The 12,480-nt window shown below is 37.4% G+C and overlaps 1 protein-coding gene and 1 pseudogene across 16 annotated transcripts in view; one reads left to right on the top strand and one right to left on the bottom strand.

Annotated features, from left to right (window-relative positions):
- The window catches only part of PPIG (peptidylprolyl isomerase G), a 36,989-nt gene that overhangs the window by 3,896 nt on the left and 20,613 nt on the right, over positions 1 to 12,480 (bottom strand). For 8 of the 15 annotated variants that reach the window (XM_084892314.1, XM_084892301.1, XM_084892310.1 and 5 more), the window contains 3 exons: positions 3,926 to 4,133; positions 2,528 to 2,707; positions 731 to 818 (listed from right to left, as the gene is read on the bottom strand). In XM_084892314.1, the coding sequence (XP_084748440.1) occupies positions 731 to 818; positions 2,528 to 2,707; positions 3,926 to 4,133 (476 nt within the window). The remainder of the gene's footprint in view (positions 1 to 730; positions 819 to 2,527; positions 2,708 to 3,925; positions 4,134 to 12,480) is intronic. The other 7 variants (XM_084892315.1, XM_084892304.1, XM_084892305.1 and 4 more) reach the window with 1 other exon arrangement.
- LOC311626889 (18S rRNA (guanine-N(7))-methyltransferase-like) lies at positions 7,590 to 10,121 on the top strand (annotated as a pseudogene). The gene is made up of 2 exons: positions 7,590 to 7,616; positions 9,453 to 10,121. The product of its transcript is annotated as an 18S rRNA (guanine-N(7))-methyltransferase-like (transcript).

Raw genomic sequence — 12,480 nt, 5'->3', positions numbered from 1 at the left:
GCTAACCACAGGGCAAGTGCTGCTTTCAGCAGAATGGTAGATGACAAACTGAAATGGCTGAGGAATGAGTAGGAAGTAAATAAACAATATACTATGTATACCTAAGTTTCTAAAATGCTAAAAACACAGATATTTAAATTCTGACAGGGACAATCTAGTAAAGACAAAGGGGGGGTGGGAGAAAAGAGGTAAAGGGGGAATAAGGGGAGATATCTGTAATGCTATCAACAATAAAATATATTTTTAAAAAGAGATGGAATGTAAGAATAGAGTTAATTTTTAACAAGAGTAGAGATATAGTGGTCAGGAAGTGACAAGGGGGCACAGCAAAGACTTTCATTTCATTTTATACCATGTTTTGTAAAAATCCATTAACACCCCATGAATTTTAAGTTTGGAAGTACTAATACAAACAAGTTACTATGAAAAGAGAACATAATTCAATACCCACACATACTCTGAATTTCAGTTACTTACATATACAACTACTTAAAAAACACTCAAATTATTTTAAGATAAATGCAAAACTATTAAGATTTATGGGAAGGCCAAAATAGTTCGGCTCTGTTGGCTGTGGACTGAAGGGTCCCGGGTTCGATCCCCAGTAGGGGGTGTACAGGAGGCAGCCAATCAATAATTCTCTCACAATACTGATGTCTCTATCTCTCTCTCCCTCTCTATTCCTCTCTGAAATAAATAAAAAAGGATTTATGGGAAAAGAATGACCTACCCTCGGTCCTCTTCCTTTAATTTTCCTGCCAGACCTAGTAACTAAAAGTCTCCTCTGGTATGAAGCAGGCTGGGAGTTAAGTAGATTACTAGAAGGAAGCAAAGAGAACATTAAAACATTATTTTATAAAAATAAATCTGGGAAATATAGCTTTGCCGACTTAAAGTAATAAATTTAAAATCATATATAATCAGTGGTTTTCAACCAGGAATGTTATCAATGCCTAACAGTTATCTAGAAAAGTAGAAGCACTTTTCAACAGTCAATGTCTGAAGAGGGTGCTATTGGTACTAAGTGCCCAGGAGTGAGGAATGCTAAAACCTTGCAATGCATGAGGAAGAACAACTAATTTGTCCCCAAATCCCAATTGTACCCTGTTGAGAAACATTGTTACATAATCATTACTAAGATGAAGTTAACCTGACAGTGCTAAGGAAAATCATCAGAAGAGCTCAGTATAGGCCATATGCCTGAGAGAATAGTTTTAAAACTACCTTATTCCAAAGTACCTTATTATCTTACCAGGGGCCCAGTGCACAAGATTCGTGCCCTCGGGGGTGGGAGTGGGGGTTCCCTCAGCCCAGCCTGCGCCTTCCCTGCTGGGAGCCAGCCTAAGCTACCAGTCAGACAGCCTTAGCGCTGCCACAGAGGCGAGAGAGGCTCTAGCCGCCACCACTGTGTCTGTCAGCCATGAGCTCAGTTTCTGGCTGAGCATTGCTCCCCTTGTGGGAGCACAGGGGCCACCAGGTGGCAGCACCTGCGTTGAGTGCCCCCCTGGTGTCCAGTGTGCATTATAGCAACCAGTCGTTCTGTTATTCTGTCGATTTGCATATTAGCCTTTTACTGATGTAGGATAAGTAGTTGTCCATGGATAATAAAATAATAATGAAGTATAATTATTGAGATTAAGCAGAAATAATATAGTCTGAATTAGCAAAATTTTTATACCATGGTTTATACCAAAAAGGAAAAATCATTTTCAAGTAATGAGTTAATATTGTTAGCATTAACAATATCCATATAAGTTATATTTAAAAAGGTCATTCTAAGGTAGTTCAAACATTTTCTCTTTAATATTTACTTTCTTAGAAACAACTTAATACCTGAGGAAAAATAAAAATTCAATCTATATTAAAATTACAAATACTTAATTTTGTGGTTTTACTGTATTATGAAAGTATTGGGGGATCGCTCAGAATTGTTATTACTTTTATAACATTCCTCTTTGTTCATATATAAAGAGAAAGACTTCAACTTTTTTGTAGAAAATTTCTGCAACTATTTGAACATATCAATTTTAATTACCAAAATATTGTTAAGTCATGCAAAGAAAACAGAATTTTTTCCCCATCAGAGAAACTGAAAGTGGTTTTTACTTAAAAGTTTAATGTATACAAAATAACTGAACTGTACACTTCAAATGGGTGCATTTTATTTTATGTAAATTTGTCCTCAATGAAGTTCATTTTAAAAAGAAAAAAAGTTTAATATCTACAAATAACACAGTAAAACACATCTCATTTTTAAATGGAATTGGTTTAGAATTCCACTTAACATCTTTTTAGCATTCACAGTGCTTATTTTTCTTAAAAAGTAACTGTTACTCAAAATCTGTTTGCATTGTCAATTTATCCTTTTACCTATGTGGTTACTAGCAAAAAGGGGCTTTATGAACATTACCCTCTAAAGAAAGATTTCAATCTTGTGACAAAGTCACCAATTAAATTTGTCTAAAATAAGTACACACTTAAAAAGAGAGAGATTACGTTAACGACTGTGAGGCACTGTGAGGCACACACACACACATACCACTCTCTCTCTCTGTCTCTCTCTCTGTTTCTCCTTTCTTTCTCATCAGCTTTAGGAGGACTTCTTCTCATTAGAAATCTATTTTCAGGTATAGGAGGGATCTCTTCTGGACGGACCGTAGACTGGGGTTGTGCATCAAGATTTTCAGCCTCACTTTCACTAGATGGGCTTAATAAAAACACAAAACAAGTTTCATTTGGTTATTATGTGTCTACTCCAAATTTCCAATTGTTAATATTTCTTTTCTTTAAAATATCACAATATAGCTGAAACCGGTTTGGCTCAGTGATAGAGTGTCAGTCTGCGGACTGAAAGGTCCCAGGTTCGATTCTGGTCAAGGGCATGTAAATTGGCTGCGGGCACATCCCCGGTAGGGGATGTGCAGGAGGCGGCTGGTCGATGTTTCTCTCTCATCGACGTTTCTGGCGCGCTCTCTCTCTCTCTCTCTCTCTCTCTCTCTCTCTCTCTCTCTCTCTCTCTCTCTTCCTCTCTGTTAAAAAATCAATAAAAATATATTTAAAAATAAATATCACAATGTATACACCATCCTATACCCGTAACAAACCAACTAACCAACCAAAAATTAAAACCAAACGTCTCCATTGTTACAGTTTCGAAAAAGATTTCTCACTAAAATGGGCCCAAAATATGAAATTCCTTGGATAATGTAAACTTAAATAAACTTAAAATGCAGGTAAAGAAATTAGTTGTTTTAGAGAAAATAGATATATAAAGACAAATTTTAGTACTAACACATTATTTCAGACAAAACAGGGCAAACAGATACAGTAACATCTGCTTTCTATACTATGCAAAGAAAATGAAGGACAAGCCGAAACCGGTTTGGCTCAATGGATAGAGCGTCGGTTTGGGGACTGAAAGGTCCCAGGTTTGATTCCGGTCAAGGTTGCAGGCATATCCCCAGTAGGGGGTGTGCAAGAGGCAGCTGATTGACGACTCTCTCTCTCATCGATGTTTCTAACTCTCTCTCTCCCTTTCTCTGTACAAAATCAATAAAATATATTAAAAAAGAAAAAGAAAATGAAGGCCAAAAGAGCAAGGTAGAATGCTACAAAAAATAAGGAAAACAATATTTGATTTACTTCAATTGTCACTAATCTCATATTCCATCCATAATTACAAATCTAGAAAACCAAAAGTATAATTACATTGCGTGCAGACAAAATTAACTGAATGATTTTGTTAAAAATGGAAATGAATATACCCAAATTTAATCTAGAGACTGTAGAATACCAAAATACTTCAAGCTATAAAATATTTCTATTTTAATGTTCCCATATAATTGATCCAAAATCCCAACAGATTTATTTATAAACAGAAGGAAATTAGAATATAAAGCTAGTACTGAAAAAGTAAAATTAAGACCTTTTCTTGCTTTTCTTTCGCTTCTTCTTTTCTTTCTTGTGTTTTCGGGAATTTTTCCTATGTTTCTTTTTTCTTTTTTTTGACTTCTCTTCAGAAGCACTTTCAGAATCAGAAGAATCAGAAGAGGATTGAGAATCACTTGAGCTATCTGAGTCACTGGATGATGATGATGAGGAGGATTTATGCCTTTTCTTTTCTTCTTTCTTAGCTTTCATAAAGAAATAAAAAGGTCTTTTGATCAACACATTTTAGATAAACATTTTAAGTGGAAATTTATATTTTCTAAGTCCAGTATTTAATAGCTAGTTCATCTAGCTATTTGAACTGAGAGTCACAGGAAAGGAGTTAAGATTAGAATCCAGAGTTGTATCTTCTGAAGGTCCCAATGGCTATTTAAGCCCATGGAATCATTTGGTCTGGCCCTGCCAAGGCATTAGGGGTGAGTTAATTAAATGTTTGACCAAATATAGCAGGCTAATTTTTAAGTGGATAATTTTGTATAGCCTGAGAATGATGTTATAAATATCCAAATGGCCTTAAGCAGAAAAAAAGGTTCCCCAACCTTGTAGAATTATTTAAAAATAATAGATAAATCTATAACAATAAACTAAATTAACTTTGGGAAACATTTGATAGCATAGTTTTTTCAAAAATCACAGAAGCATCATTTAAGCACCCGAGATTCTAATCTTCTTGTAGTGCTCAACTTTTTCTCTTATCAAGACTGCAGGTAGAATAGGAGAAAAACAGCAGAAAAATACTTTGCATGAATGTGGAAAGATAAGAAACATGATTTCATTAGAATGGACTTATGTTTCCATGTCTTAGCATTCCCCTAATGATTAAGAAATTTAGCCATTTGAAAGTACTAACACAAATAGCTTACATACTATGAAAAGAGAATATAAGAATTCAGTGGAGCCTAGAAGAGTAGACTTACAACAGAGGATGGTCATTTGACAATAATTAATAACTCTATTTTTTAGATCTCTACAAAAAAATTCTTCAAATTAAAATCTTACTTTGGTTTAAGTAATAATTTTAAAAAGGGTCCCAAAAATCAGATGCTTTAAGGAATAGTCAACTAACATAAATAAGTGAAGTTAACCTGGTATAATATAACAGGAATTGGTGAAAGATATGAGAAACTGCATAGAGCTTGACTTATCTAAAAGCATTCTAATTCAAACTATGGACTTAAAGAGTGAATTCAAGCCAAAGATGGGACACCATTGTTATATAGGTAACTACAATAAATTGGAACAGAACAACTATATTAGAACCCATCTATATATATATATAAAAGCCTAAGTGACCAAACAACCAAATGACTGATTGATCCGTCACTATGAGGCATACTGACCACCAGGGGGCAGACGCTCAATGCAGGAGCTGCCTCCTGGTGGTCAGTGCAGTACGACAGCCAACCTTAAGGCCCCTTCCCCCCGCCAGCCCAACCTTCCCTGACACCAGTCAGCCTCAGCCCTGATCCCCACCTGTGCATGAATTCATGCATCAGGCCTCTAGTTAGTTAACAATGATACTGGTAAATAAAATACGAAGTATTTATACTGCTTTTTCTATTAAAACTGTATCACTGCTTAACTAAATAGTAAATGAAGAGAAGATGCTATTTATCAAAAAAGTAGTCCAGTAATAGCTGAAACCAGTTTGGCTCAATGGATAGAGTGTCGGCTTAGGAACTGAAGGGTCCCAGGTTCGATTCCGGTCAAGGGCATGTACCTTGGTTTCGGGCATATCCCCAGTAGGGGGTGTGTAAGAGGCAGCTGATTGAGGACTCTCCCTCCTCGATGTTTCTAACTCTCCATCTCTCTCCCTTCCTCTCTGTACAAAATCAATAAAATAAATAAAAAATAAAAATAAATTAAAAAAAAAAGTATTCCAGTAATAAATGTAGGGATCAGAGCTTGTGTATCATCATTTTACAACTAATGAGGCACCCTGATCACCAATGGCTCCTGCAGAGAACAAAGACAACCTATCCTGTGTAACTCTTGGTCCTATCAAAACATTAAAAACAAAACTGAATCTGATCAACTTTCTATAACCATAAAGCTATTAGGAAATAGAAGTACAAAAGAATATATTACATAACATACGGGTGCAATCAGTAAAATCCAGCATGTACAATAATGGGAAACACTACAGGTCAAATGACCAGAGGCACTCAACAAATAAATCTCAAGGAAATATATAGGGAGATGGTGTTGGAATCTATTAAAAATAAAAAAAAATTTGTAAGGTCAACCCCAATGTTTGAACTTCATTTGGATTCAAATATTAAAAAATTAACATTAACGAGACAATCAGAAATTGAAACAGAATTCTTTATATTCAGAAATATATGGTATATTTTTATGTATTCATATTATTATAGTATTGGTTTTTTATTTTTATTGATTTCAGAGAGGAAGGAAAAGGAAAAGATAGAGAAATATCAATGATGTGAGATGATTAAATAGCTGCCTCCTACAGGTACCATACTGGGGATCGAGCCCACAACCTGGGCATGTGCCCTGACCTGGAATAGAACCGTGACCTCCCAGTTCATAGCCTGTGCTGGCAGCCGGGGGAAGGAAGGCCTACTCTTGCACAAATTTTGTGCATTGGGCCTCCAGTTTTTTATATTGATCTTAGAGAGTGAGGAAAGGGGAGAGAGAGAGAGAGACGGAAAGGAAGGAAGGAAGGAAGGACAGAGGGGGAGAGAGGAAGGGAGAGAAGGGTAGGGGGTAGGGTGGGGAGAGAAAGATATCAATTGGTTGCCTCCCATAGGTGTCCTGACCAGGACTGGAACCAGCCTCATCATTTTGCACCATGTAGCCTGCTTATTCAGTCGTTTGGTTGTCCCTCACTAACCCCCCTGCTGGCCTGGTCATGGGCAGCCATCTTGTGAGGGTTGATTTGCATATTACAGCTTTATTATATAGGATTATCTGCCTGAGTATCATATGAATCAACTATAAAAAGAAAATATACTGTGTTTTAGAAAAAATGCTTTGCAAGAGGGTTTAGAAAGTGCAAAAGTTGAAAAAGTTCCCCCTTTTCATATTTTTCAGTATTGTTTTATATGTAAAATTTAATTTACTAGTACATGTCCTTTTCGTAGGTATCTGTGCAGAATAAAAAAGAATCTGATTGGGGGGAAAACAGTAGTAAAAAATAGATGAGTAAAAAGGCAAAAATTAGAGACATGACAACATCAGTATACATTGTATTAATAAAATGTTGCTTTCATTTTAAAATCTGTGTTAACCTAAATTGAAAAATATTATCTAGGACTGTGAATGTGACTGAATTCTCAAATCAACAAGTATGTTTAACTGATTAGTATTAGTCATATACACAAAATAAGGCCAAGACATGGAGAGGAAAAATTGTAGAATATATGGAGAACTTACATAGGGAACTTTACAAGACAATCTATTAGGAAAATAAGATCAACAAGTGTGAATTCAACAGCAAATAGCATCGGGAAATAGACACTTAATACATTTTTCTAGAAACTCTGACTCTATTAATTGTATAAAACTTAGCAGTATGGTCAAAAAGTACACAAGTAGAGTGGAAATGCTTTGTAGAACTACAGTCAGTTATGTATTCCTATAAATCTCTGTGCTTATGGAAAATCATACAATAAAACCTCATGGCTTATGGGGAAAATGGTGTTGGGGTAGAAAATTTAAAAACTTCAGTGACACATTTTTAGAGAAGATAGAAAACCATTAAAATTGCAACAGTTTTACACATGTTAAATGGTTAAAAATTATATAAATATGACAATAAACAAGGCACTTTGAAAAATATCTGGGGTTTTCTTGTGGAAGTAAACATGAGAAAGGCTGCAGCTAGTGAGTTATTGTAAAGTAGTAGAAGAAGAGTGATCTGAAATCAGATGGAAAGTTTTAGCAGACTATGCTTAACAACACAGGTGATGAACTGAGGCAGCTTAGCAGATGTTTGAGGTGTGTGCATGCGTGATTTTTGTGTATTCCTGTGAAGCTGTTCAGCTGGGTATGACTTTCTGCATTCAATGTTTGTTATACACAAGATCAAACAGGCAAAGGTAAAATTGCAAAGTTCAAATTGTTTTATAATCTATATATAAAAAGCCAGCAACCAGAATGCCAGAACAACCAGAATGACCTATCGCTATGATGCCCACTGTGGCCAGCAAACCAGCCCGATTGGGGGTGGGGCTGGCCAGCCACCTCCTGCAGCAACTCCCCCTGGCCGGCCCCACCCCCAATCAGTTCTCACCACCCCATCAGCGTGAGGCCCCTACCCTCAGCCAGCTCCATCCCTAATCATTGCCCCCACCCCCCCACCAATCAGGGGTGGGGCTGGCCTGCCAACCTATCCTGGCCCCTTTCCCAATGGCTAGCCCTGCCCCCAATCACCCCCCCCCCCCCCCAAATCAGGGATGGGACCCGCCGGCCATTTGTCCATGGCCCCTATCCCCAGCCAACCTGGCCCTGATCTGGCCCCAATCAGGACCTGAATGGCTGGACCCCACCTGTGCATGAATTCATGCACTGGGCCTCTAATACATAAATCAAATGGAACAAATGATTTCAAAACAAGTAGTACAGGAGAATTGATTACATTAGGATTAGAAATAGGGTCAGGAAAAAGTAGTGAAAATATCTGCAGAGTACTTACAAACTGCTAAGCATTTAATAAAGTCCTTTATAGGTATAATTTAAGGATGAGTATATCCTGTATTTTAAGAGACGATTTTTACATAAGTTAAAAAGAAAGGAGTGGAGCAATTCTGAACAAGATGAAATAGAGCCATCCCTCCCTAACATTAGAGAGTGTGGCAAAATAGGTTTAGTTGCTTGAATGGAAAATATGAATAATAAATAAATAATACAAAAATAAAGTCTGTGTTTGTATACTCACAACTGTAAACCTACTTTGGCCCCACCCTGTATAAGTAGAAACCCTAGACATAATATAAAAAACAAACATAGCCCTAACCAGTTTGGCTCAGTGGATAAGAGTCTCTGACCTTGAACTAATGGGTCCCAGGTTCAATTCCAGTCAAGGGCAAGTGCATCAGTTGCAGGCTTGATCCCTGTCCCTGGTTGAGAAGCATGTAGGAGGCAACCAATTGACAGGTTTTTCTCACATCAAAGTTTCTCTGTCTCTTCCCCCTTCCTTCCACTCTCTCTAAAAACCAATGGAAAAATATTCTCAGGTAAGGATTTAAAAACAAAAAATAAAGACAAAACCATAAAAAAAAAAACACAAAAAAACTCTGAAAGGTAGAAAAAAAGGCAGAGCAGCCAGGAATCTCTTGAGAATGACATGGTAGTTTTCAATTTGACTCCAATATATCCAAGACTTCATGCTGGAAAATCCTGTAACTCAGAAATACCAATGGGTGCATGTTTTTCAAAGCCCCAATAAAAACTCTTTCCAGACAAAGACTGGAAAAAGGATGACCTAGCAAACACACACACACACACACACACACAGCGCGAGGCTACGGCATGTCTTGAAGACCAAACCATGGTGGATCGGCAGAACTGTTTACCACAAGAATGAAGCTCGGGAATACATGCACAACTCTAGGATGATTGATATGCAAACCAAAATGATTGGACAAGCATTGGAGCTCTTTGATCTGCCTGATGAAAAACCCCGTTTCCTGTTGGATACTGGCTGCGGTACTGGGCTGAGTGGAGAGTATCTCTCTAATGAGGGGCACTATTGGGTGGGCATCAACATCAGCTTGCAATGCTGAATGAGGCTCTGGAGAAGCACAAGACGACCTACTTCTTGGGGGCTAGGGCTAGGGCATCCCCTTCAAACCGGGCTCCTGTGATGGTTGCATTAGCATTTCTACTGTTTAGTGACTCTGTAATGCTAACAAGAAGTCTGACATTCCTGCCAAGTGCCTGTACTGTTTTTTTCTCTTTATTCTTTGCTGGTCTGTGGAACCTGAGCTGTTCTGCAGCTATATACTGAGAACTCGGAGCGGTTGGAGCTGATTACAACCCAGGCTATCAGGGCTGGTTTCACTAGTAGTGCAGTGGTGGACTACCTCTGTTTGTTTTCTGGACCATTGAACTCTCTGCCAAAGTGCCTGAATGAAATTAAGAAGAGAAGGCAAGGGAATACAGTAGGTCCTTGGGTTACGTCAGAGATCTGTTCCTATAGCGCAACATAAGGTGATTTTCGCCTTAAGTCAGAACCCACCTACATAAGCACCTATGACACTCACATGGAGCAGATACATAGCAGTAATGGCGTGAAACAGTAAAAAAAAATTTAAAAGATAACAATTCCCGACATTTGTGGCAAATAAATAATAAAAAACATAAAGCACTATGTACATACGTCAAAATGACAGAACTTTTTTTTTTATAAATAAATGGGAGATGGTGACGTAACCACGAAATGACGTACATCAAGTCCAAAATAACTTGAGGATTGTCGGTGATCACTTACTATAAAAATAAATATAAACAACTTTGTAAGAAAGGCTGACATTAGACATTTTAGAGAAATGTGAATTAAAATTAGCTTTTAAAAAACCTATTGTTAGCCCTACTTGGTTTGGCTCAGTGGATATAGCATTGGCCTTTGGACTGAAGAGTCCCTGCTTAAATTCCAGTCAAGAGCATTTATCCAGGTTGTGTGCTTGAGCCCCAGTAGGGGGTGTGCAAGAGGTAGTTAGTCAGTGATTCCCTCCCATCACTGATGTTTCTATATCTCTTTCCTTATATTTCCTTTTATTCTAATGGCAATGTCTACCAAAATTACAAATGCATGACTTCTATAATCTTTTAATTCCATTTCTAGAAATGTATCTTTACAATCAATGTTTGCATACATGTAAAATAATATACAAAATATGGGAATGGGAACTGACAGGCAGAGATGGAAGACTTTTACCATCTATCCTTTTAAGCTTTCTAAATTTTGAACCAAATAATTGTATTAAATTTAAAAGTAGAATTTATTTTTACCTCACCCAAGGATATGTTTATGTTTTTTAAAGAGAGAAAGGAAGGGAGAGAGAAACACCAATCAGTTACCTCCTGACAAACCTTCAACCTAGGTATGTGCCTTGACTAGGAATCGAACCTTGAACCCCCCCCCCTTTTTTTTAAACTTCTCTTAAAATAAATAAATAAATAAATAAATATATATATTTATTTGTATTGATTTAAGAGAGGAAGAAAGAGGGAAAAAGAGAAACACCAATGATGAGAATCACTGATCAGCTGCCTCCTCCACGCCCCCCACTGGGGGCCCACAACCCAGGCATGTGCCCTGACCTGGAATCGAACTGTGATTTCTTGGTTCATAGGTCAAGACACTCAACTACTGAGCCATGCTGGCTGGGGAAACCTGTAACCTTTTTGGTGTACAGGACAATGCTCCAACCAACTACCAGGCCAGGCTAAAAATAGAAAATATTAAACTTTCAAGTATGACAATTGTTTCCTCCAAAAAACCCTACCTCCTGCCTAACGACTTGCACAAAATCGATTTCAAAGTATCTTTTACAAGAATAAATATCCTTAAGACATAGGTATTGACTTTACTAACAACCACCAAACCCCAGAACATTTTACTTGTAAAAACCTAAGGTAAAAAAATGCTGTCTGAAGCTACATAATTTAATTTACTAAGGTAACCACAATAAATGCAATAAAGAAAAAAAGACAGAAAATTATACCTTTCATGTTTATTTGAGATCTATAGACACAATGAACTTCAAATGAAACCTTTATGTTGATGAAAATCTCTAGTCTAGACATCATCAAAATAAATTTTGAAATAAAGAAAACTATCCATAAAATAGGTCTCCTTCAGATATTTTTATTCCACATTATTGTCTCCCTTTCAAACATTTCTAAATTTAACATCCCACTAAAAGACAACATCACAGCTCTTAATTCCTGGGTAAGGACACCGAAACGGAACCCTGTCACCATAGTCTCTCTGGTGTTCTCCACTGTCCCCTCAATACAAGATTCCCCAGCTGCTTCCTGTACTGTACTCTTCTTTCTGTACTGCCACATATATGCAATGTGCTTCCTGCCACATATATGCAAAATTTCAAAAAATATAACTATTTATTGCAATGTTGCCATAATTCAAACTTGTGTTTTGTTGTACTCTGTAATGTAGCAATGACTCTGTCTCTTGATGTATGGCCATGGTGTACAGACCTCTTTTAACAATAACTGAAGTGAACTCTGAAAAGACCAGTATAACCTGAGGTCATGCCAGGTCCAAAAAAACCCCAGAAAATACCTTAATCATTAAGGTAGTAGTTTCATTTTCTGGAGTTCTGTGTTCTATGCCCTCTGAAAGCCTCTACAGCACATGTGTCAAACACAAGGCCCGCGGGCCAAATCCAGCCCGCCAGGCCTTGCAATGTGGCCCGCACCGCGCTGTCATCACTGCACTCCGCTGTCAGTTTATGACATTGTCAGTTTATGACTGTTCAGTAGACCATTTGGCCCGCGATTTAGGCTGGATTTTAGATTTTGGCCCCTTCTCTGATTGAGTTC

This window comes from Pipistrellus hanaki, assembly GCF_964339955.1.
Source record: "Pipistrellus hanaki genome assembly, chromosome: 8".
NCBI classification, from domain to species: Eukaryota; Metazoa; Chordata; class Mammalia; order Chiroptera; family Vespertilionidae; genus Pipistrellus; species Pipistrellus hanaki.
This window is presented reverse-complemented; position numbering and strand designations above follow the sequence as displayed.